The 25,271-nt window shown below is 37.3% G+C and overlaps 1 protein-coding gene across 1 annotated transcript in view; it reads right to left on the reverse strand.

Annotated features, from left to right (window-relative positions):
* Positions 1-3,833: 3,833 nt before the first annotated feature.
* LOC122362005 (cysteine-rich motor neuron 1 protein-like) overlaps positions 3,834-25,271 on the reverse strand; it is a 49,738-nt gene continuing 28,300 nt past the window's right edge. The window contains exons 5-14 of the mRNA XM_043263241.1: positions 23,516-23,644; positions 22,131-22,287; positions 18,210-18,331; positions 15,438-15,650; positions 15,132-15,347; positions 13,717-13,938; positions 13,397-13,585; positions 11,927-12,043; positions 10,673-10,860; positions 3,834-9,628 (exon numbers count right to left, since the gene is read on the reverse strand). Of these exons, the coding sequence (XP_043119176.1) occupies positions 9,452-9,628; positions 10,673-10,860; positions 11,927-12,043; positions 13,397-13,585; positions 13,717-13,938; positions 15,132-15,347; positions 15,438-15,650; positions 18,210-18,331; positions 22,131-22,287; positions 23,516-23,644 (1,730 nt within the window). The 3' untranslated portion in view covers positions 3,834-9,451. The remainder of the gene's footprint in view (positions 9,629-10,672; positions 10,861-11,926; positions 12,044-13,396; positions 13,586-13,716; positions 13,939-15,131; positions 15,348-15,437; positions 15,651-18,209; positions 18,332-22,130; positions 22,288-23,515; positions 23,645-25,271) is intronic.

The following is a 25,271-nucleotide window of genomic DNA, read 5'->3' on the forward strand; positions in this document are numbered from 1 at the left end:
CAGAAGAACCTTTTTGTGTAATTGGTTCCATAAAGAACCATCTGCAGAAACTTCTGTTTAAAATAAAACGGTTCTTCAGATTAAGTTAAGAAAGAGACGGTTCCTTCTCATTGGTTCTTGGTGGAACGCAAAGCTGTGAAAAATCTTTTAAACGCCTTTGTTTTTATTTAAACGCGATTCAACGGTTTTGCTTTGCTTAAGGACTGGTTTCTGGATTGGTGTCCCAACAACACTGTACCGAAAACTGTTAACTAATCAAATTAAAGCAAACACAAATATCCTGCATAATATAATTAAATCGATCTATGTTACGGTGAACCGCTGTTTACAGCAAAATATACCGTAGCCCGTTAACCGGTGAATTTAAATGTGATATATTGTGTTACGAAAAATGAACAAAGCTTTTACGGATTTGGAACGACACGGAGGTAAGCGATTAATGACAAATGTTCATTTTGGGGTGGAGTCACCCAGCTTTGCCTGCGTATCTAGCTAATGCTACACACTAATTCTAATAATGAATTGCTGCCATTTGCACCTCCACCTCGGACACGTTCCCTCAAGCACGGACTGTAATAACTCCAAAACATCCAGTCAGTCTAACTATCAATAATGGAAGAGTACAATTAATATTAAAATTAATACTAATTTAATGAGGCTTAATAGAGGGACCGGCGCTTGCCGCATGCTGTTAGCCAGCGGGGACCGTCAGGACTTGGCCGTTCTCCACCTTGCCGGTTCGTAGCAGCTTGTTCCATTAACATGGTGCTGCTCCGACAGAGCTGGCATTAGAGCTACAGTAAGAGGATTAGCTGATGGACATTTCTGCCATGCCCGGTCAATTATGAAAATGAAAAATGGACAAAAGGTCAGAGTTGACATACACTCCATATCACAAAACTCTACGCAAATGCCCATACGCACATGGTGGCAAACAAAGAGGGTTATTGTAGGCCACCACAAAAAAAAAAAAAAAAGGATTGAGCGTGACATGCTAAACGGCAAATATGCTGTTAGAGGGCATCGTAGCACGGCCGGTCTCTTTTTGTATAAATGAAGCCGGCTGTTTGTGTCTTGTATTCATACCTCGGCATCATGTAATAGCGAGAAGTGGAGCATGAAATAAAGTCTAACAACCTGAACGTCAACATTAGTGAACGCCGGCAGAACCGCTTACGCCGTCAAGCTTAGCTTTGTAACGCAGCCCTTCCTTTATCAACTTGCGCCTTGATTGTAAAAACCGTACAAATGTCTGTGCATCAGTACGTTGGTAAATGTCAACCGGCGTTCTCTGAAATCAATCAAGTTTTCCGTACAGCATGCATAAATGCTAGCGATTAACCTCGCGTGACGGTGCTGCCTCCACAGCAGTGACCTTCTAGCTCATTTTTTATAGACTTTGCGATGGCAGACATTGCCAGCGTGTTCTAATATGAGTTAGTAACCTTCAATCACAGTTTCGAAGTGTTGTTGTTGTTGTTATAGTCATTAAAAAGTCCTTAAATGAGTAGCATAAAATTCTAAAACGTTTCCTTTGTAATCGCATTACAACATTGTCGGAAGGTTACAATAACCTCACTGAAATAGTTGCAATTTAAAAATATATATAGCATTAACATGAAAAAAAACATTAAATATAATAATAATAATAATAATAATAATTTATAATAATACAATTATAATAATCATCATCATTTATTGACTCTCAAAGACAGTTTAAGGTGTTGGCAAACAACAATCTGTAAATAAATCTTCTAACTGTATATAAAAGAGTAAAAATAATAGCATATATTTATTATTATTATTATTATTATTATTATTATTATTATTATTGCAATAATATATAAACGGTCAAAAATTTAAAATAAAGAAACTTTATTATCAACAATAATACATAACCGACAAAATAACAACAACAATAATATTAATAAGTGTCTTTAAAAGGAAATAATAATAATAATAATAATAATAATAATAATAATAATAATAATAATAATAATAATAATAATTTATAATAATACAATTATAATAATCATGATCATTTATTGACTCTCAAAGACAGTTTAAGGTGTTGGCAAACAACAACCTGTATATAAATCTTCTATAAAATAATGGCATATATTTATTATTATTACAATAAAATATGAACTGTCAAATGCAAAATATAAAAACCTCTAAATGTTTTCTTCTGTGTAAAATAACAGCATATAGGTTTACTGACATGAAGTCGAGTGCATTAAACTGATTTTTAATATTAAAGTGAACTGGCCTTTTAAAGGGCAACACACACAGGTTGAAAAGCTCGTGTGTCCCTTTCCCTGATGATTCTCTTCTTGTGGAGAGTCGTGAGATATAATGTGGAAACCAGGACAGCCACTAACTGGGAGTGCTGACTTCATATCCTGTCACCGCCGTCACATCCAGTCGTCTTCATATTCGATTTTGTTTGCTTTTTTTTTTCGCTTTGCATTTTCTCTTCAGTGTCATTCGTGTGACTGTTCAGAGCAAAACTGCAGCTGACAAACCTGTATCAGCGTCTTTCGCAGCGCGGCGCTTCGGGGAAAGTTTCGCGGCTCTCTGTCGCCCCTCAGTGGTCTGATTGTGTCACTGCGGTCATCATAGACTTTACTCTGTAGGCGTTTGGCCATTTATTACTGATGGCAAAGGGCCCTCCAAAGATCAACGGCCACAGCCATTCTGCACACAAGTAACATGGCGGTGGATAAAGCAGAGTGAAAGACTGAAATTACGCTTTAGAGAGAGAGAGAGAGAGAGAGAGAGAGAGAGAGAGAGAGAGAGAGAGAGATGCAATGCCAAGGGATTTTCATGGTTTAATTCAGCGTGTGTGGACGGTGTTGTGTGTAATGTGTTAATAATGATTCTTATGGTTAATTACAGACTACACCAACTCAGGCAGCAAAGCGTTCTATTACAGAGAGCAGATATATCCTCTATACATGTAGAAACATGTAATGTTACATGTGCCTGGTTCACTCTATATACAGTTTAGTGCATGTTAATGTTTTATTAAATGTGTCGAAAAAGCTTTAGTCCCTCGCTTCAATGGAAAACCTTTTCTTTCAAAAAAAGTAGCTATCATGAAATATTGGAAATTCATTAAATATTTTCACACGCATAGATTTTGTGAAAGCAATCAATTTAGTTACATTTCATTCATTTTGTTCACCCCCAAAAGTTATTGTTTCATTATCCTCGGACAGTCGTCCTGAGTTTCAACACAAAAGAAGGTATTTTGAAGAATGTTGACAACATTGACTTCTATAGTAAAGGATGACAGAATTTTCATTTTTGGGTGAACTACACCGTTCAGGTTCTGAAACGTATTTCATATTGAAAGTAGAAAGCTCTCAAATTTCATGAAAAACAGCTTATCTTGTGTTCAGAAGATGAATTAAAGTGTTACAGGTTTGAAACAACAGGATGGTGAATAATTGTCATTTTTGGGTGAACTGTCCCTTTAACTTATATAACTCTCATAATTACAGAAACATATAATCGCCCATAGTGTTTTTTTATTTAATGAATAAATAATCACATTAATTTATAGTCTACATATATAACAAATATATATATATATATATATATATATATATATATATATATATATATATATATATATATATATATATATATTTTTTTTTTTTTTCACTCAGATAAATGTTTTTATTGTAAATGTAATTTTGAAAAATTCCAAAAAAACTAAACAAAACAAACATATCTCTATCCTCTTGGAACTACTGCTATTATCCTAATGACATATTAGCGATTTGAGATTAATGAAGCGCCCGTCATAAACACGACAAGACCCTCAGTTGTTTAAAAAGTATTTATTGTGCTGCAAAGAAACAAAATAATACAAGAAACTGGAAAAAATCTGCTGTGCTACAGGAATTCTGAGTCAACTTTTCATCTACCCTTTTTATAAATCTGCAGTATCATGACCCATGTTGACATAATTATTTTTTTACATGAACATTAAACACCAGTAGTATACAAACTCCAGAAGGGTTGATATTGTATGCAGAAAGTAAGAATGAGAGGGTTGAGAGGGGAAACGGGGACACATTTCTAGAAGCTCCCTGGGCTTCAATTTCTCGGAACAAATAAACTCACTTAGCATCCTTTCGAAAAACGGACATTGGTGTGCTCTCAGAAGAAGCAAAATAATAAAAAAATAAAGACCAAACGGACACTTTATGAAGTCTTGAAGTCTGAAACGCTCTTCGAGAGATCGACACAACCCAGACATCCGTGATTTGAGCCACGTTCTCCGCTAAGTTCAGTTTTTCCGCTCAACAATAAATTATTAAAGGTCATAGACAATATATTACATCTCTAATTCTTTTCTCTCCAAACCTTTTTTGTATTTTTTTTTTTTTATTCAGCTTTTTTTTTTTGTACGTTTTGGCGAGTGACGCTCAAGTATTTACAACAATACTTAGAGAATGCACTAAAAAAAATTAAATCAAGACTACACCCCGTAAGACCCGAAAAATAAATGTGCAGGTCTGCCCGAATCAAATCCAGTCAGCGGCGTTTATTGGCTTTCATCCGTGAACTCGAGCACAGTGTGTTCAGAGGCAATGAGGAGGAAATGCTGTTTTGTGTGTGGAAATTGCATTTCGGCTCGAAAGTGGGCTATGCGCAGATTTCACATTGCTCATTAAATATGGATGACATCTTGCTGAAACGCTGTTGAGTTTATTTTTGCAAAGGTGCTTGGGTCCTCCGGAGCAACGCTCTCTCCAGCGATTCATTAATAATTCTTGTTTACCCTCTCTCTGATGCTTTTTGATTGGCCGTGACTGAAAGACGGGCCTACCAATCAATCGTTTCGCTTCCGCAAAAGCAGAAAGGTGGTAAAGAATAAACAGGAGTGAAGGATCCAAATCTCCGTAATTAGCCTCACGTCCTCGAGAGCAATTGCTTGCAAGATCTCAATTATATCTGCACATTTATGTGCTTGAATCAGGGCTAAAATGCGACTTTGAGGTCATAATACAGTAAATGAAATGAAAATAATACAGTAAATGAAAAGTGTTTACTGTGTGATTGTTAAAACTGTCTGAAACAAATGGTCTGAATCCTCTCTCTCACTCAAAAAAACCCCCAAAACAAAGCAAAAAAAAAAAAAAAAACGGTATCTGTGTCGTATTTCAGTCCAACCTCAAAATAAAGAAAAAAGGTCAAAGTAAATTAAAATCATTATAATATTACATGTGATAATTCATGACAATTAAGCACATTTTCCACGCCGCCATACAAAAATTTAAAATTCAAATATAATATTTGTATAAAAAAAACAAACAAACTTATATTTATCCGCATTTAATAGACAACAAAAAGAAAAAATTAAAAAAGCTGTTCTGGAGAACGTGTGCTTAATTGTCTTGAAGAATAATGTCATAACGCGAACTGCGTCTTACAATAAGCTTGATTTACTTACTTCAGAAAGCAATGTCTCAGGTTTTTTTTGCGTGTGACGTAGTGGTGAAATGCGACTGTAAGTGTTTTCATGAGATTCACTGGTTTACTCCTGCACAGGGTCCCACAAGGGTTTAGAAAAAAACAAAACAAATCAAAAACAAAAGAAGGGCAAGCTCTGTCTACTAAAAAGATTAGTTAGAAAACAAACGAAACCAAAACAAGAAAGAAACACATAGGTTACTTCTCTCTATATAAAAGTGCCAAGTTGTATAGCTCTACAAACAATATCACATATAGATAAAGATACAACCAAGACAAACTATCACAAATAACCAGCCCCACCCGTTCCCCCCCACTGCCCCGCCCATTGCCCCGCCCCTCGCCCCGCCCCTCACTTCAACAGCTTATGTCCATCAACATTCCAGTAGTTCTGACACCTGAAGGGACTCATGAGGAAACGATCAAACGAGAGCTTCATCGTTCAGCTGTAAGATCACAATAGACGGCAACGTGACAATGCTTCTTCACGTACAGAAACCAAGGCTTAGTTTCGTCTAAAATTGGCCGTCCACGCTGTATTTTGTACAAAAATGATTTCTCTTGGACTAACATTTCACACTACGAAAAACAATTTAAAAGTTGGATAAGCCAAAACGAGATTTTTTTTTTTTTTTTTTTTTTTTTTTGCCTGTCTAAACAAAGCCAAAGTGACTCTTACGGGCCCCAAAACGTTCAACTGAGCAAAGCTCTGCATGTGAAAACCAAAGGGAAAAAAGACACAAAAATAAGGATAGAATGAGATGTTTGTCTTTCTTTCCGTATCATCAACGTCTGTGCTTTTTTTAATCACCACCAAACAAGAAAGGCAATGGAATGCCTGTCATCATCAGCTTGCCATATAAATCTCTTATTTTGCTCAATCATAAATACATTCATTAGGAAAATGAACTAGGAACCTTACCGATGAAGAGAAGTCATGTGTGCGTACATGCCGACACATATACATACACACATACATATATACTCACATAATATTTCAGGTCTTTTCATTTTAGCAATAATATGTACATAAATGTTCCTATAATAGCTTTGGATTTTTGAAGCCAAATTTGTTCTTAGCTAGAAAACCAGAACGCGAAGGTGCCTCAGTAATGTTTCAAAGCTTCCAGAAAAGGAGGCAGTTTCTTGAACGGTACAAATAAAGAAAACGGAAAACACTTAACCAAAAAACGGTAAAGGTTTGTTTCAGATCCCCTACCAAAAATAATTTGATCGTTTTTTTTTAGACCTAATTCGCAGAGAGCCAGCACAATTTCTGTGTAAATCGCTTGAGAATGATAAACTGGAGACGATTACTTTTCGTGCCAATTCTTCGTAGGACTATTTGCGATCATTTGGAAGACCGAATGTAATTTTCAGATTGGCGTAAATTGTTAGCAAAGACATTTGTAGATTTTTGATAACTTAAATAGAAACCATTTATAGGATTGATAGGTAAATTGCCATCAGTTTTGTATTTTGTTTTAGGCATTAATTTGTCCTTCTTCTGATCAAAAAACGAATAGTTGCGGTGCTTGATTCTGATTGGTTGAACTGCATTTGAAGCTGTTGCAAATTACTCTACGAACAAAGACCTCTTTGTTTATGCATCAGCTACTTTGTTTGCAACCACAACTGTTTCTGAGGAACTGCATTGTTTGGCGGGATATTATTTTTATTAATATCATAAATATTTTTTGCTTTATTTAGTGAAACCTTGCTATGTATATGGAATAACTGTAACAGCAATAAACCCAGTGAAACTGCGATTTACAGTGAGGTTGTAAAAGCTAACAATGCTCCTGTTATACGCTGTTCTAAATTCACCGTAAACCACGGCATCTTGGGGCGTCATTGCTTTATTTTACACACAATTAAATGTTAGAAGTAGGGGTATAACGATACACAAAAAAAAACTTTACAGGTACAGCGGGCGAAAATAAAATGTTTCCATTACCCTTCAAATTGCGCAAAACTGAACGAAAATGCGTCGATTACGCAAAAACTCCCAAATATCGCAAAAACGTTTAGACGCTCGCATGAGTTGGTTTTTCAGGCGATCCGAAAAAAGGAATAATTTGCAAAACTGCAATGGAAAGGGGTTTTTCGCATTTACAGGTCAGTCGTGTGATCGTTCTTCAACGTACTGTATAACCTCCAAGAGACACTTAGTACGTGGTCGTATTTTTCTTCGAATAAAAATTGTTACTGCCACAACAGGCTTTTACATTTATTAGTCAAAATTAATGCGCAGATTTAAAATGAATGTCAATTTGACGAATATGTGCACCGCTAGTTTATTAGCGACGTCTGATGGATATACTCACTTGCTGTTAGAATGAGCTTTCCTGCATGTGTCGATGAAAACATGTCTCAAGTGCATTCATTTGAAAGCAGGTAAACTGGCGTGGTTTGAAACGCTTAATATAAAGCAGGTCTCATTTTTTCCCCACATAAGCTCAATCTGTGTTCTGCGTTTAATTTTCGAATGCGTTCACAACATCAAAGTACATCGATACAAATGGAATCGTCCTACATCTCCTATATCTCCTTTGAAAATATATCGATAGACCTTAAATGCGTTCCACACACACGCACCGAACCAAAAGAATTATATGTTTGGCACGTGTACCATTACACCCCTATTAAGAAATTCACACAAACATCCCTAAACTTTTTTACAAGTGATTTACACAAAAACCCATTCTGCTCGCTTTTCAGGAACAAGGTCTTTTGATTCTGTTTTCTTGGTAAATGTTTCTTAAAGACGCAAACAATCCTCACCGCTGGTTTTCATCCCTACAAAATGAGGTTTAAAGAATCAAAGCAAAAAAAGCAGCACTTGTAAAGCATAGCCTCAAATCCAAACCACTATCGCTATGTTCCTGCATCTCGCTTCGCAATCCTCGGATTCGTTTCAGGAAAATATATATTTGCTAGGAGTGTCAATCTGCCCTCAGTTGTGAGAGAAAGAGCAAATGGTGTTTGTATGATTAAATGTGAAAACGCTCGTACATATAAGCAGAAATACAACATAGAGACCCCACACATCCATTAACAGGAAGAACTCATGTCCACAGAGCGGTTGACTCCGCTTTCCTCCTTTTGTCTTTAAAAGAGAAAAAAAAATGGCCAAACTCACCCACAACACCGGGGAAATCACAATCTTACAGTAGCATCTTCTACAAAAATGCATCTGTTGCAACAACAGATTTTCTTTCTTCTGATTTTTTTTCCCTCTACCCATCTCTCTGCTGTGCTCCGCACACAGTCCAGCGCCTCCTCTGTCTCGGGAGGAAGTGAACGTCCCTCCTCGGCCTCTCGCCCGATCTGGGCATATCAGGTTTCGTAGACAGAGAAGCTTTGGTTCAGCGTTAAGTGTTCACACAAGCACTTGTGTCAAAAAGTTATCACTCCTAAAATAATTTCTCTCTTTTCCAACAGAAAAAGTTAGGAATGCAGGAAAAAAATATTGTTGAAAACAAACAAACAAACGAACAAAAAAAAAAAAAAACACCCCAGTTGTCCTAATCCCAAAAACGTTCATTTGACTTCACGACTACCTTCAACTTGTGCCTGAACATCCACGAAATCTCACGCTTACACACAAAAGATGCTCAACCTACCATACCTCTGATTCACAAAAATATTCTGGAAGAGTCCTCTCCAATTTAACAATCACACTCCGTAATGGTTCAGTTACATAGGTGCTGCTTCCATCTCATGGTGAGACTTTCAGGTGTCGACGTGTGATATATTTTTTCGATTTGCTTGGAGTGACTTATGTGAATATTAGAATTGTTATTCGGTATCAGGGTCTCTTCTCTGACCACTTGGTTTGGTGGTTTTGTCCGTCTCTACAGTTTTTTTAGTAGGTGTCCATGTGCCGCAAAGGTTTGGCAGCTGAACACGGGCTCAGTCTCTCTCTTTCTCGTTCACTCACTCTCTCTCTCTCTCCTGTGTCTCACGCGGTCTGGTAGAAGTTGTCAGCTTGCAGGTTGTTGTGTTTCTGCATGCTGTAGTAACCGCTGTATCTCGAGTCAGGATCTGCAATGCGGAGCATGCGTTGGGAACTGTCCACCTGGACCTTTGTCCCCTTCTGGCAGTCCACATACACCAGCTGGTTGTTGAGACACGTGGGCTATACAGGACAAACAAAATTACAGTGAGTCTTGGGCCATGGAGAGAATTTTCTGACGCTTACGCAAATAAATGCTGGAATACACTACACAACTTTTGCCTACATTTGCGTTCCAGTTCGTGCTGGGTAACAGATTTCACAGAAAATCAAATAATAATTTTATAAAGGGCACAGGGACATTTTTTATTTGCCATGTGTCTCCTGGCAAGGAGGTGCATGTTTTTGCACAAGTTTGTGTTCAGACCGATTAAAAAGTCTGGTAGTGTGTGACCCTCATTTAGTGTATGATGCCAAATATTTCTCTGGATACTGTTTGGTATGATAAAGGTTCTATATTTAGGACTGACGCCGAGTGGTTGAACTAGCTAAAAATATTGGAGACATTTTTTTAACACGGCTCCTGCTCCTCCGACTCACACGCAGACGCAGGTTGCCAGACTGACGACAACAAAAGGAACAAGTGCACAAAATCCTACATACAGCATCTTTGATTCAAAAAGTGCCTGTATCCTTTAGGGGTGGGCAATATGATCAAAATCACATGGTACCACCATTTTGATAACACTGAAATTTCATACTAATATTAAAAAAATGAACACAGCTCATTGAAGACAAGTAAACGGTCAGCTATAAAAAGAATATATATTTAGTCAAGACCAGTGAGAAATTTTCTTTCTTGTTGTTTGATTAACATGAATGACAGACAGCAGTAATTTTAGACTGCTGTCACTTTAAGAGTCAGTACTGTGTCCAGTACTGTTACACAAGTATTTTCCTTAAGTTTAGTTTTCCTAAATTACAATCATGGGCATTTTGACACAAATAACTCATTGTCATAATCATTGTCTTCAAGTTTGTGCACCTGTTATCATTTTTATGGTCAAAAATGCATGCAAGCACTACGTTTTTGTTTGAGTTAATGTGAATTTGTAAATGTGATAGAGACAATAGTGCAACACGTCTAACGGTTAATTGTGTCCCCCAGTATATCACCCATCCACTGCATCCACGCGGCAAACTGAGACAAATATTGCATGCAGGTACCTTATTGGGAGTGCGGTAGCAAGGCACAGGGATCCACTGCTTACGCTGATTGACCAACAGCAGGGCGGCGATAGTGAGCATCATCATTAGGATGGGCAGTGCAACCCAGGCCCAGTGCAGACCAGCATCATCACTGGGCAACGGTGTCTTGCCATCTAGGTACGGCATCTGCAGACTTCCGAAGTCACCTGGAACAATCCACAACCACACATTTGCACCTGATAGCCTTGACTCATTGAGCAGAGACTCACTGGGGTGATGTAGAACAGTTCAGAATTGAATTATGCCATATGAAATGCAAAGTGGGCTTGATTATAAAAGCAGGTAATGTCAGGCATCCATGTCAGCAATTAAGGAAAATGCCAGAGACTTGACAGACAGACACCCACTCACTCACTCACTCACATCAGCCTTAACAAAAGCAACACATGGAAAATCAAGAAGAAATTACAGATTGCTAACAGGGAAAATCAAAAGAAACAAAACAACCAGCTTTGTGAGAGTGAAGTTTGATTAAAATTACTTCAGAAGTTTCTCAATAATTCTCTACAATAATGGAATGAAATCTGGAGAAATCATAGACGCGCTAATAGTTTAAGTTTGCCAGGTAGTAACTTAAAACAGATTAAATAGGCTAAGTAAATTCTTTAATTAATTCATGCTCTTCCATGAGATGTTTACTGTCTGAATTATTGCTACTTCCATACTATACGGTATATCATGCAAAAAAATAGTATGTAGAATAGTATCCCACCGAGATTCTGGAGTGTGCATTCAATAGACGCTTTACATAAAAAAAACTATTTGTGAATGGCAGGTAAGCAATACAACTGACACGGTTACATGACAGTACCTACATGTTGAATGTAATACTTCCAAATTCCATTCATACTACCCTTATGCATACTATAAATAAGATAGTGTTTAACAGTTAAGTAAGTTTCAAACCAACTGTGGTACCTACTAGAGAGCATGCAAATTTGGAGGTAGCTTAGTTGTCCTAAACCAGAATAATAACTTGTTTATGACCGTAGAAGGTTCAGTTTGTAAAGTTTGCTATATAGCACCCATTGTGGCAACGCTAAGAAAGCAATAAGCATTCAAACTGCATTATGCATTGGACTTTTTTGACCACTTCATTAAAAGAATTGGATAACTAGTCATTTGCTTATGAATCAGACTGGTTGTGCTGTGGCTTGTATTAAGCTAAGTCAGCCCAAAAAAGACTTGCTGTCTGTATATCGTCTCAAGTACCTCTGAACTGTGGCATAATATCGTTTTCGCTATGAGTTGGCCAGGCTGGTTGATGTCTTTGCTTGTCTCCTCGTTGGTCCGTCTTCTCGATGGGCACATTTGTGGGAGCGTAACTCTCTGTAATTAAAACATCAGAGACACGGGGACACAAAGAAAGAAACAAAGAGAGAAAAACAGCTCGTTACAAAAACACACACACACACACACCAAAGCACATAATACCAATCGTAACTACATTAAGAGGAGTCGAGAAGTGCCCACTCAGAACAAACAAGATTTGGGTCAGCGTGAAATTGAGGGCCGCAGGCTAATTAAAAGCTCATCTTCAGAGCTGCGTCTTTGAGTGCGAAAGCACCAAAGGGTGAGTGATTACCCAGAGTGCACACGACACCACTCTCAACCCCCTCATTGATCCAGAGCCAAGTGACACAGCAATAAAAAGGGCCGTGATCAATGACATTATCTCCCAAATGCAAAGAGAGCTAATTTAGCCTCTGTCCGGCTTTGACTTAATCAATCCTTTTAAATGATTCATCTCAACGAGTCCGTATTTAGACGAAAGACCCATTCAATTAGAGAGAAGGTTCTAAGTAAACACTGCTTTATGAGAGCCAGACAGAGAGAGACAACGAGATTAAGAGAGAGCGTGAAAGAGAGAAAGAGAGAGAGAGAGAGACGTGTGACAGAACTACAGAGAGCAAAACTGCAGGGTACTTGGATCAGTGATACTGCCATTTATTCGAGTCATTATGAAAAAGTCTATAGCTATGTTTTCATACACTTTAATTTATATGGAGATAAATGCAAACCGGATTGCAAAAATGCAGAATTTAACTCCAGTAGTGGTATTGCATTAGAATTAGGGGACTGAAAAGGACTTTTATTGGTTAAGCTTATTTTTCCCGCCTCTAAATAAAACAGTTTTAAAGCCAGACAAAGTAATTTCTATGCTTCCTTTTCTTTTTCAATTTAACAAAAACCTACAATTGTTTTTTTTATTTAATTTAAGATATCTTTTACAAAATCGTATAAAACAGTTTGAATTATAATTAGTTTAATAACTATTATTATTATGTATTTTTACTAAAACATTTTGTTTTCATCACTTGGTCAACAATTAGTTGTCAAGGCCCAATTTCTAATTATAGGCTCATTTAGACATTTAGACATTTTGGCTCATTTAGACATTGGGAGCTAGACACAGGTATTTTAAGCAGCACATTAGTGTCTGCTTAAAATACCTGTCCAACGCAAATAAAGATCCCAAAAGAATTTGGATTTAAATTAAAGAAAGACTATTTTCAAATGGCTAAATATTTAACAAAAAGCTATTAGTTTCATTAATACTCTAAATACTATGTAGCTATGTGTAGCATATCGGTTTTGTATTTGCCATGCTGATCCGCTGTGCTTTACTCTGCTCCACTCTGATATAAACTCTATGTGAACACACAGCACATAAACCCTGACCTGGACACATGGGGCAGCAGCTGCCCTCCACGGTGACCGGCTGATGGCAGGGTAGGACAGGACAACTGACAGTCGAGCAGAGGGTCTGGCCTTGCAGGCAGTAGCAGTGAGTGCAGCTGTCAATGTCCCATCGCTCCTCGTCCATGTACGTCTTCCCGTTGAAATGACACACGGCCCTCGGCGTGGCATCTAGTGAAGAGGTGGGAGAAACGCTCGGTCATAGCTGTGTCATTAACACCCACGTATGATCAAAAGGCAACTTAACTTGGCTGTCTGATGCCGGTGCAATACGATCTTCAGCTGTGCTCAAATTTACATACCTAGACAGTATGGGCAACACTGGCCCTTCCTGAGCACGGGCCGGGCGCAGTTGACAGGCGGGCAGGACTCAGAGAAGCAGCTGATGGATCCGTCTAGACACACGCAGCTGGAGCAGACATTGGGCTTCCAGGACTCAGCGGCCAAGAAGATATCACCATCCTCATTCCTGCAGTAGCTGGGCATGCTGTCGTTACTGGGCGTCTGAGGGGTGACTGGATCATCTGAAACAAGAGATACATGCAAACGGATTTCTATCATGACAACTCTGAAGATTTTAGCATGGTAACGGATACGACAGTATTCATGTATTTTACTGCTCCTACACAGATAGCATATACAATAACATGTAGCATATCTATACAGGTGGAGCTGGGGAAGGTGGAGGCTTTTTTTTTTTTAGAGGAACCAGTTGATTGTTGTATGACGACTCCGTGTCGCATCCAGTCACCTTAACATAAAACAGCAAGCTCATTGGCTGTGTAAGCACACATGAACCAATCAGCATGTGACAAGTAGTTTGATGCTGTGAATTATCATTAGTTTGCATAATGAACCCACCAGCCTGTGCCATCTAGAGTTTAATGATAGAACTATAAAGACTTTTATTTCTCTTTAAATCCTTAGATCCTTCCCAGTAAGACCAGAAAGCTATTAAGGAAGCAAACAGTTTTGATGTTGACTTCAGTGACATCCAGTTTACAAGCTAAAATAAAAACTGACAGTGTACGAATTTCTAATAGTCTCCAATTAAGCATGTCACACTACGTCTTTGAATTCAATCTTTGATATTCACCATATTTCTCTGGGGCTGGATTTGCTCCATATTATAGTGAGAGCGAAATCTTTTTTTTTGAGTAGTTTCTCTTGTAACTAAAGAACGGAATGTCAACATACTTTGACTGAAAGACATAAAAATTCATAGCAACTCGAACAATCCAATATTGAAAAAAAACAAATCTACATATCCCTCTTTCATTTAGAAAGCCGAAAAAAGGATTTCAGCAGCACTGAGATCATTTTATTAATATCGTTCTAGCTGAGTTGCTGAAACATGCTCTGAAATGTGCATCCGTTCTATTCCTCTGTCATCCTTTCGGCTCAGTCTGTTGATCCTGTGCTCCCGTGCCCATGAAGTATTCATCATTTCCATCAAACACATGCATTATGCACGTTCACATTTTGTTAACTTTTCCCCCTTTGAAGGTGTCTCACGCCTCTATGCTTTAAAAGTCCTTACGATAATCAATCTTTTAAAAAATGATGTTTTTCTGCCTCCCTTGACTGTACTTGCACAACATATCAAATATCACAGCCACTGGCATCTCCGTGACTTTCGACGTGCTTCTAAACTAAAGTTCTGGTGAGTTAGAGTAGCAATCCCTTTCAAACGTAAAGGCTTCCGTTGACAGCGCACCTGGACAGCGAGGGCAGCAGGAATCCTGCGTTCTGATTGGACTGTGGCAGAGCAGGGGCGGGCACACCTCTGTCTCACAGAGCACACGGCCGCTGTGGCAGGTGCACTGAGTGCAGGAGTCAATGTTCCACGTCTCTCCCTCCACAAAGTACTCTCCTCCCGGAGCCAAACACACGGACACCTCGCTCAGCTCCGGCTTATGGGAACTGGACTCTTCTGAAAGAGACAGTAAGTAATTTAACATGTATAATCCATCCTGATGTATTAACGGAGATGTTAATAAAGCATGTTGCGGTATGGGCTCACCTGGACAGGTGGGGCAGCAGTGGCCAGGTCGGATGGTGGGGTTATCACAGGGGGGAACTGGGCAAGAAATAAGGGCACACATTTCTCTCCCAGCATGGCAGTAACAGTCCCTGCATCCGTCATGCCAGCTCTGACCATTCTCGTGCCTGCGGCCATCCATAGACAAGCAGGAGCCCAGTTTCACTGCTGGAGCCACAGATGACGGGCTCTGATCTGCACAGAATAACCAATGAATGAACAATAAACACATCAACTGAAAACTGAGCTGAAAGCATCAACTCTGAACGGTTTAAACAGATCGCCAGTCATTCGAATATCACTTCTGTAAAAGATACACGTCACGGGGTAAAAACGCAAACAACTTGAACTGCCCTCAAACACCATAGCTTGTTTGTCATGCCGAGAAGACGCTGTGCTCTAATGCTGTGAAGGTAAATTTATGTCGTTTTTAAAAAATCAGTGGTTAAAATTCATTTTTTCCACTGTGCCACAGCGGTACAACCCCAGTCTTTGTTGTGTTCCCGTCATTTTACTGACGACTGAGTACAAGGCGGGATTTACAAAACACTCTCTCTTGAAAGACGGCTTGGTACCCAGTTAATTTGGACCAGCTGGCTCCACTGAATCACAAACTATAGCATGATAAATAGAGGAGTTTGTATTTTCTATTGAGCACTCAACTGCGGCAAATGGCATAGCATTTTCGACATTGGCTATATATGGTGGACAGATCACAATAGACTGGGCAATCTGACCAATCATTCACAACAAAGAGAGGTTTAGAGAGACTGAATCTTAGAACGGCTTCAAATGAATAGTTTGAGAATCACTGGAAAAATGTGGTAATATTAAATGCCTATTTTGAGAAAACTAAAACATTTTTTGACTTTACGTGTATTTATACCTATTGTAGGAGACTCCCAAAACAATATGAGAAACCTTAAAAATGGCCTTATGGGGAACTTCAACTAATAAAATACCTCATAAAATTATTATACAAAACCAACTATATTTGTGATTTAATTTCCAAAAAAAACAAAACAACAACGACAAAACTTAACAAAAAATAAGTGTTGTTTCATAAAGCAGAAGCTGTTTCACTCATATATATCACAAAAGGAAGGAAAAGACAAATCACAACTTCTGTTTCTTGCTAAATTTGACATCATCCAAAAACCATCATACTATAATCCACAATTTATTAAATGCATGTTATGTTTAAATTACTAGCTACTGATTGAAATTTAGTTGACATTTACCCGCAAATGCTGCAAACGCTTAACCCAAAATCACAAAACAAAACAAGAGAACAACTTCTATGTGAAATGATCTAATTGATTTTTATTTTAGACACACTGTAAAAGTGTTTATACAGTCTGGTCTGAATGGATTCTTCGGCATATTAATAGTGAAACGGGAAACCCAGAGGATTCCCTCAATCATTTTTACATTTATATTCCAGATATTTGACCTCTTCAGTGAAACATTTTCAACCGGCTGCACCACAGACAGCGTGAAATGACAAAATATGCAAGTGATGCCTCGCACGCCCCAAACCCCAGAGCACAAAACATTCTCAAATCTCATTCTATCTGCCAGGAGAGTCACCTCTCACTGCCTCTCCACAACAGCAGCAGGGCTCCAGCCAGGCCCCAGTCAATATCACAGAACCATTTCACATTGATTAAAATCCTGTCTGGGTGATATGTGGAGGATGCACGCTTTCAAAAATTCAGCTAGAGGGAGATTAAAAAAGGGTCTTTTTCCTTGCTCTCTCGTCTCATTAAACGAACCAAGCTTGTGAATATTTCACGTGCCAGCTTCATTATTGAAGATGAATCAAACGAGAACACAAGAGTCGTATAAATAATGGAGGGCTTTGAGTAACTGCGGGCCTGGCTTTTGTATATACAACAGGTGGCCCTCAAAATAAATGGAAAATATGGGGAGGGGGGATGAGTCATGCTGGAGACCCTGGTCTCCTGGATTGGAGTCCCAGCAGCCTTCTGTGTGCACATGGCTCGCACTTGGAAATGAAAGGAATAACACCTCAGCATATTGATTCAGCTGTATGGGGCCAATGTAGCACTAGATTACCCCCGGACATGACAAAAATTGCTTTTGAGTTACATTTTGAAATATAAATGACTTTCAAAATTGTATTTGATGTAAATAGGAAAACATTTTTGATCTGTGTTAGCTGTCTACTTCAAGGGCATTTAAAACATTTTTGATTACGTATTAAAGCAATAAGCAATGGGCTGCAGTTATTTTACCTTGTGTAAGTGGGGTTAATGTTTCTAAAAAAACGCATGGCCTGTAGTATCTTACTGTCACAACAGTAATATGGTAAAAGACAGAATTACTGATAAATTATGAAATAATTGTAATTATTAATTATATTAATCAGTTGTTAGAGTTAAAACTACAAAGAAATGCTTAAATAGTTATTTGTTAACTAAAGCTGAAATAAAATATAAGATGAAAGACTAAAATGATCTGAATAGCCAGAGTTAAACAGAGACACGTCCCAAAAGTTGTAAACTGATATAAAAATAAAAAATATGATATGAACTGATATGAAAATAAAATTGCTGAATCAAAATATCTCTATTGGTGCTTAAACAGAATTTAAAAAATGTGCTTTAACAGGCATATCAGATTTCTAATCTGGAAATATCAAGTTTATTTGAGAAATGTGACAGTCATGGTGCTGTTAAACTAGATAATACAAAATCACTAGTCCTTTTAATGGAAAAAACAGTGACTTACCTCTACACTGGCAAATCAGACAGCCCAACTCATCGTGCTGGAAACCCATTGGACAGGACTTGTCACATGGCAGTTCAGGGCATTTCTTACAACGGCAGGTGTCACAGCCGTGCTTGTTCTTACTGATAACAAGTCAGGGAGAAAGAAAAAAAAGCTTCAAAAATTCATACATACATACATAATGCAAGTTTTCCCTTATTTAAAAAAGAAATACAAAGTTTTGTCATGAAACTTTAGCTTCTAACTCAATCTGATGTAATGCACATGATGTTATTCACACAGCCCAGCTGGTTGGTTGAGCTTGCTGCTCAACATTCAAATGCTTTGCTAGTGTTTACTTTGGCAGTTTAAGAAACCTTACATCTTCCGCAGCTCAACCTGTAAAGATCCATTACGGGGGATAATTTAATGTATGTTATATATGGGGTTGTTCTTCTTACATGCTCACAGCAGCATGTCCGTGGAAGTATTGTTCGTAGCAAGTCCCAGTACTTGCTCTACCAAGGCAGAAGTGTAGCAGATCATTTCCGCTAAGACCAAACGCACTAACACTGTCATGTATATTATCATGCTAAACTCTCGGATCAAAAAAAGCAGCCGTACGTTTTGCCATAAATATAAAAAAAGCAGAGCGGACCTTTAAAATAACTCTTGAAGACATATGGACTTCATAAAGAGTCAGTGCACACTCTCAACACACTTTGTCATTGGCACATCAAAGCTTTCCATAATACACCCGGTGCCAAAGACACGGTCCAATGTCATTCGTTAACACTGGAACAGAGCGAGAAGGAGAGAGAGAGAGAGAGAGAGAGAGAAAAAGAAAGAGAGAGTCTTTATTGACCTTACTTGGAGTCCTGTCAGCAGATGGCACATTAAAGACGACTAACCAAAACGACCAATCAAAATGCTCCCTTATGTCCAAGGCACTTTCCTTGGAGAACAAACTCATCCAGGACACACTGGCCTGAACCCCAACTGCCCATCTCATACACACACACACACAAGCGCTTCTTCTCATCCTTCATCCTCCTATCCACTCTTATCGGATGAATAATAGGGCTGTGAAGCAGCCATGTGCAGTGCGTATTTGGTTTGGTGATAAGAAGCTATCAGGTATGATGTCAGCAGTGGGGAATATCAATATTCTTTGTGCAAGAGGAGGAAGTCTGCGCTAAGCTGCATGCATTATTCAGGCCGTGAGCTTGATCCTCGGCCATAACTTTGAGGGGGCATAAATAGATATCTAAAATTAGAATCTGAGATGCAAGCATTTGCACTTGTGTGCTCATTCATGACGGGAGAATTGAGGTGGGAAGAGACAACGATGGGGCAGGGGCCGGACTCGGATAAATAAAGAACCTTCTTCATTCAACCACACCTGAGGGAATAAGCCTCAGATAGAAGACTATAGAGATGCAAGACCAAGCTTCTGCCTCATTTTCTGAACTTGTCATACCGGTCATTATTATTTTTTAAAGCAGCGGTACAACTAATTTTTCTTGCCGTTTTAGCATTTTCATGGTTATTTCACTAGACAGAAGAGAGGAGACGATCATGGGGCAGACGAAAGATGATCGGGTTCGGGTCACAAAGCAGATCAAATATACAGTAATGCTATTGAAGTGTTACATTGTTTAGCATGTTGTTTACAATGTGATACAATGGAAATGTGTGTTGGACCTTCAGTGTGTTTAACGCTGACTAACCATAGTGTGATGCATGCTTGCAGAAATTAACTAGCTAGTCGGGACTGTTTAAATGGTCAAAATTACCACAGAAAAATTGTCAAACATCTATTGTTCGAACTGTAGTTTGCAAAACGATTAGCAAATTTTCATTGTAACTGTGTTTTGGATGTATCAAATAATATAACTATGTTGCTACTATAGTAGGAAAGCGATACTTTTGGGAAACACCGTGATGTTATTTGGTTCTGTGTTATATGGTTTTGAAATTGATCACTGTATACTAAAAGAAATGGATCACTCGTAGAAACTTTTGACAATAACTGAAGCTACAAGAGCCTGTCGTCCAACAAAAAATGACCCTATAGTTCGTCTGTGCAAGCACCTTATTACGGCCTATATATACACTTTAAAGTTAAACGCCCTTTAGAGGGGGTAAAAATAATAACAGTGTTGCGTCTGCCGTCGTGAAATAACTCATGACTGTCATTACCAATCAAAATGCACGGCCATTTAAATGCAGTGTGTGAACTTTTTACACCGATCTCACGGTAATTCGTGCATATTTTACTATGTGTAATTTTCTGTAAGGGGTAGGTGCATATACATTTTATGAGCAAATGGTATCGAACCTATGAACTCATGAAGACATGTTTACATATCTTCATATAATGGAGTGGTTCTCAACTGGAACCACTGGTGGGCCTCGGGACCCATGTTTTTCCATGGTCATCAAGCCACGACCCACCAACCATATCTATTTATGTCTGTCTATCTGTATGGAATTTTGTTACAAAACCAAAACATGCTTTTAACAAGCATATACATATAACAACAAAAATGAATACTATAGGATATTAAATAGCAGTCCCAAACTAGTTTTTGTTATTAGGCTGGTCTGAACCACCACAGCCATTTAAACATATAAAATGACACATTTAACATAACATGAAATTATTGGTGTATGGAAACAACAGTTACCATGGTGAACAGGATGCTGTACTAACAATAACTGTTAATGAAACATGGAAACTGCTCCAGAAAAGGATAAATATCGTACCTTCACGCAAATCCTTCCCAGCTAACAAACGCAGCACCAGTGATTTATTGGTACTGCACTTTTATTTCAAGCGTTGCATGCTTGTATTCTGCGCTAAGAAAGCGGTAACATGTGGCAGGACAGGATAGATATTTCACAACAGCAAATTTTTCTCAGGCACTCTTTACTTAACCGCATCTGACAAAAGTGTCAACAGCTTTCATTCAAATGTCGCATTAGAAAAGCGCTAGAATTACATTTTTTGTTGTTCATGACGTTTCTTTGGCCGCTCACTCCTCGATCGGCCAAAGCTTTTACGGTTGAATCTGGCTCAAAACATAGTCAAGTTCCCAATTCTGTTCCTGCTTCTTCCCGTGCCCTTGTCAAATTGTCAGAAAGTGCAAAATAAAACAATCCCCTGACAGTAAGGCATCAGTAGTCGTGCGCTTTCCTTCTCTTTCTCGTCTCCATTCGTCACAAGATGTCTCTTTAACCTGCCGACTGCACAGCTCCACAAAAGTTTGTACAAATTGGCTCGGCGATCCGCCTGCGTAATTGGAGCAGTTTTTTGTTTTTTTTTGCAGATGTGGAGCAGCAGTGTTTATTCGCAGCTGCGTGGAGACACGGTGTTGTGTAGATTAGGCGTTCAGCTTCGCTATCGCAGCTCATCCTTTACGCGGGCGCAATCAGAGGCGCTGATCTGAGCCGGCCCTAATTAGCTGTCAGCTCGAAACTTGCAGTCAGGCACAAACAAGCAAAGCAGAGCACAGGGGATCATTTTGTCATTCACAATTTCTCTAGACCATGTTAGGAACAGTGTGGGATTCGCTTTAGTTTTGTGACAACTAATGACTGCTGCCTTTCCTGATAGTTTAGAAAATCATCGGGGCGACTGTGACATAAAAATGGTTTGGAACTTTATTATTACTTAAGTCAGGGGAGACAGGAAGTGGTAAGGCATTCTTATACTAATCCTTAAAGCTATAAAACTAACATTTATTTGAACTTTTATTCAAATCGCCCTTGAAGTGAAACCACTGTCCCTCGGGGGCCAGCCTGGCTCAAGGTAACAATGTCAGGAAGAGCTTTTTGGATTTTCATAAAGTCATCAGGAATTTAATCACACGCCGTTCCGCTAACAATGGAAGCTTATTAGAAACCGCGCTGCTGTGAATCAGATAATTGTTTTCTTACATGTAGCCAAAGGGGCAGTCCTTGGCACAGGCCACAGCTTTGCACTTCTTGTGACGTGGGCGACACTGGCAAACCTCACAGCCGTGAATGTCAGTCTGGAAGCCAAAAGGGCATTTCAGAGTGCAGCTGGCAATTAGACTACTGCACAGCTCGTCTCCTGAAGGTTAGAAGAAAACAGAAGAGACTAATTAATTACAGCTTTAGACATTAATCACCTTAACGTAGGGATGCATGCTTTAAGATCAACGCAGGCGGGGAAGCAAAGACAAGAGAAATGCAACGTATGAGAATAAATAAAGAAAATATCTATTCTAATATGTAACAGAAAATAATGAAATTATATAATGCCGTATTTCAAGTCATTCAATATTATTAAGTTTCATATTTAATTAAATTAAAAATGAAATTGATGTATTTAATAGATTAAACTGAATTTAATGTTAATTGCTATCTTCAACATATTAATTATTTTTATTTTATTTCATTTTATTATTTTATATGTAGTTTGAGATTAAGTCAACGTTATATTATATTAAATAATTAATATTAATTTAATAGATTAAATTGAAAGATTTTCTTTTTCCTTCGCTATCTTTAACTTATCCATAATTTAATTTGATTTAATTCTTTTTTTGTAACTTAAGAAACCAATATTATACTATATTATACTAAAAACAACAACATTAAGAGAAATTGTACTCGTGATTTCCATCATCAAAATTCAAAATACGAGTAAAATACCAGTATATATATAATATAAATAAATAATTAATATTAATTTTAAAGATTAAATTGAGAGATCTTCAATTTATCCATCATTTTATTTTATTTTATTTGTATGTAGCTTGAAAATAAATCAATATTATATTATATTAAAAACAATAACATTAAGATAAATTATTTCATAAAACAAGTTTCTCAAATAAGCCATGTTTAATTTTTATTCATTTATTTGACATATTTTTACAATGTATATGTAAAATATGTTGTATTACATTGTATTATATTTGTATGTTATATATTTACTGTTATTTTTAAACATTTATTTTGTGAAGAAATTCAGTTCACCCGTCTCATATCTGCATATATTGTGTCCAAAAGTTTGCAAAGTAGTATATATCTTAAAATAGTATTATTTATAATCCAAAACCAGACTGGCGGTCCCGCCCTAAATGATTAAAATCAGCATTATTATCTTTTTCCTTTGACATTTGTCAGACTTGGATTCACACAGCCTGTCTTAGCATAAAAACAATCCCTTAATCCACCTGCCCTTCATAAACATCTCTGCTAAAGCCAGTCAGTGTCTGGAGAGAGTGTCTGACAGCGCGTGTATGGCCTGAGGAAGATGAAGCACTTCTCCAGTGACGTCTCAGCTCTCTTACGTGTCTTGCAGCTGCACGTCCTGCAGCCGCTGGAGTCCAGCCGGAAGCCGAACGGGCAGCTCTCGTCTCCCAGCGTGCAGTTGTCCAGAGAGCCGCAGGCAGGGGGCGCCATTGTGATGTAGGTGGGCTCTGGAAAACAGAAAAATTCCCCCAGAGGATGTGAGTCACTCCTGACTAAGTCTGATAGTTAAACAGACAGAGAAAGAATACGGGATCATAGGGGCTCAAGCGGGACTACACTTATGAGTCATAAGAGGCAAACAATTTTACACAGACTTTCTTTTAGTTTCAGTTAAAAAAACAGTTCGCAAAAAAACAAAAACCCTGACATGACTCATTCATCCTCATGTTGAGAATTTTTGAAGAATATCCAGGTCACTATTTTCAATGTAATATGACCAGTGCTGTTTTAGTATTGCTTAGCGTATATATACTATTATAATATTTGTAATATTTTAAGGTAGCTTTTATTTTTATATTTTATGTTTTCGAAAGAATTTCTTTTTTCAGTATAGTATGTGCTAGCATGTGTTAGCGTCATTTATATATTATTATAATATTAAAATTATTAATATTAAAAATTAGCTTATATTTTTATATTTTAAGTTTTCATTTTTATTTTTAAGAATATCCAAGCCACTTCTTTCAATACAGTATAAAGAGTGTTATTTTAGTATAATGTATTTATAATTATATTATTAAAAATATTACAAATTAGCATTTATATATATATATATATATATATATATATATATATATATATATATATATATATATATATATATATATATATATATATTACTTTAGCATTATTTATATACAATTATAATATTTGTTGTAATATTTTTAATATTTAAAACATTTTTATTTTAAAGTTTTGCATTTTTATTTAACTTTAATAATTTCTTATTGAAATTTTAGTGGTGCTGGGTAATCATGATTAATTGCATCCAAAATAAACGTTTTCATTTATATAATAAATATTTGTGTACTGTGTATAATTATTATGTATGTATAAAGACATGTACATCATATATTTTGAAAATATTAAAATGTATATTCATACCGTATATATATATATATATATATATATATATATATATATATATATATACACACACACACACACACACACACACATGGTATGAATATAAATCGTAATATTTTATTATATTTAATATATTATACATGCATGTGCGTGTATTTATATATACATAATATAATAAATATACACAGCACACTCACATATATTATATACACAAAAACATATTTTTGGAGTGATTATTTGTGATTAATTTTGGTAAAATTTTTCAGTTGCCAAGACTCAATTAACTAAAATAATTTTACATAATTACAGTTTTTTGAACAGAATTTTGGGTCAACCATCTCTAAATAAATGAGAAAAACAACAAGTCTTATTGTCTCCGTCCGATCAAAAAGACACCTCAGTCCAGTAAAAATCCCAACTGGTTAAAAACAGATTTGACCGAATCGATTATCAGATTATAGAGCTGTTTAATACAAACACTCATCGTATATCAATGCATATCATTTTTCCATTTAGGTTTGACAGCTCTGACAAGTTTCTATTTGAACCTGCTCCTTCCGATCAAAAGTTGTACCAAGTTCTGATAAAGACGACAAACAGTCTGATGGACAGACGGAGAAAGAAAGAAAGATGTACAGATAAAGTTGTCAAGGTCCGAAATGGATAAAAAACCTTCATAACCACAAACACAGTTAATGGCAGCAGTCA

This window comes from Puntigrus tetrazona, chromosome 17 (genome assembly GCF_018831695.1).
Source record: "Puntigrus tetrazona isolate hp1 chromosome 17, ASM1883169v1, whole genome shotgun sequence".
NCBI classification, from domain to species: domain Eukaryota; kingdom Metazoa; phylum Chordata; class Actinopteri; order Cypriniformes; family Cyprinidae; genus Puntigrus; species Puntigrus tetrazona.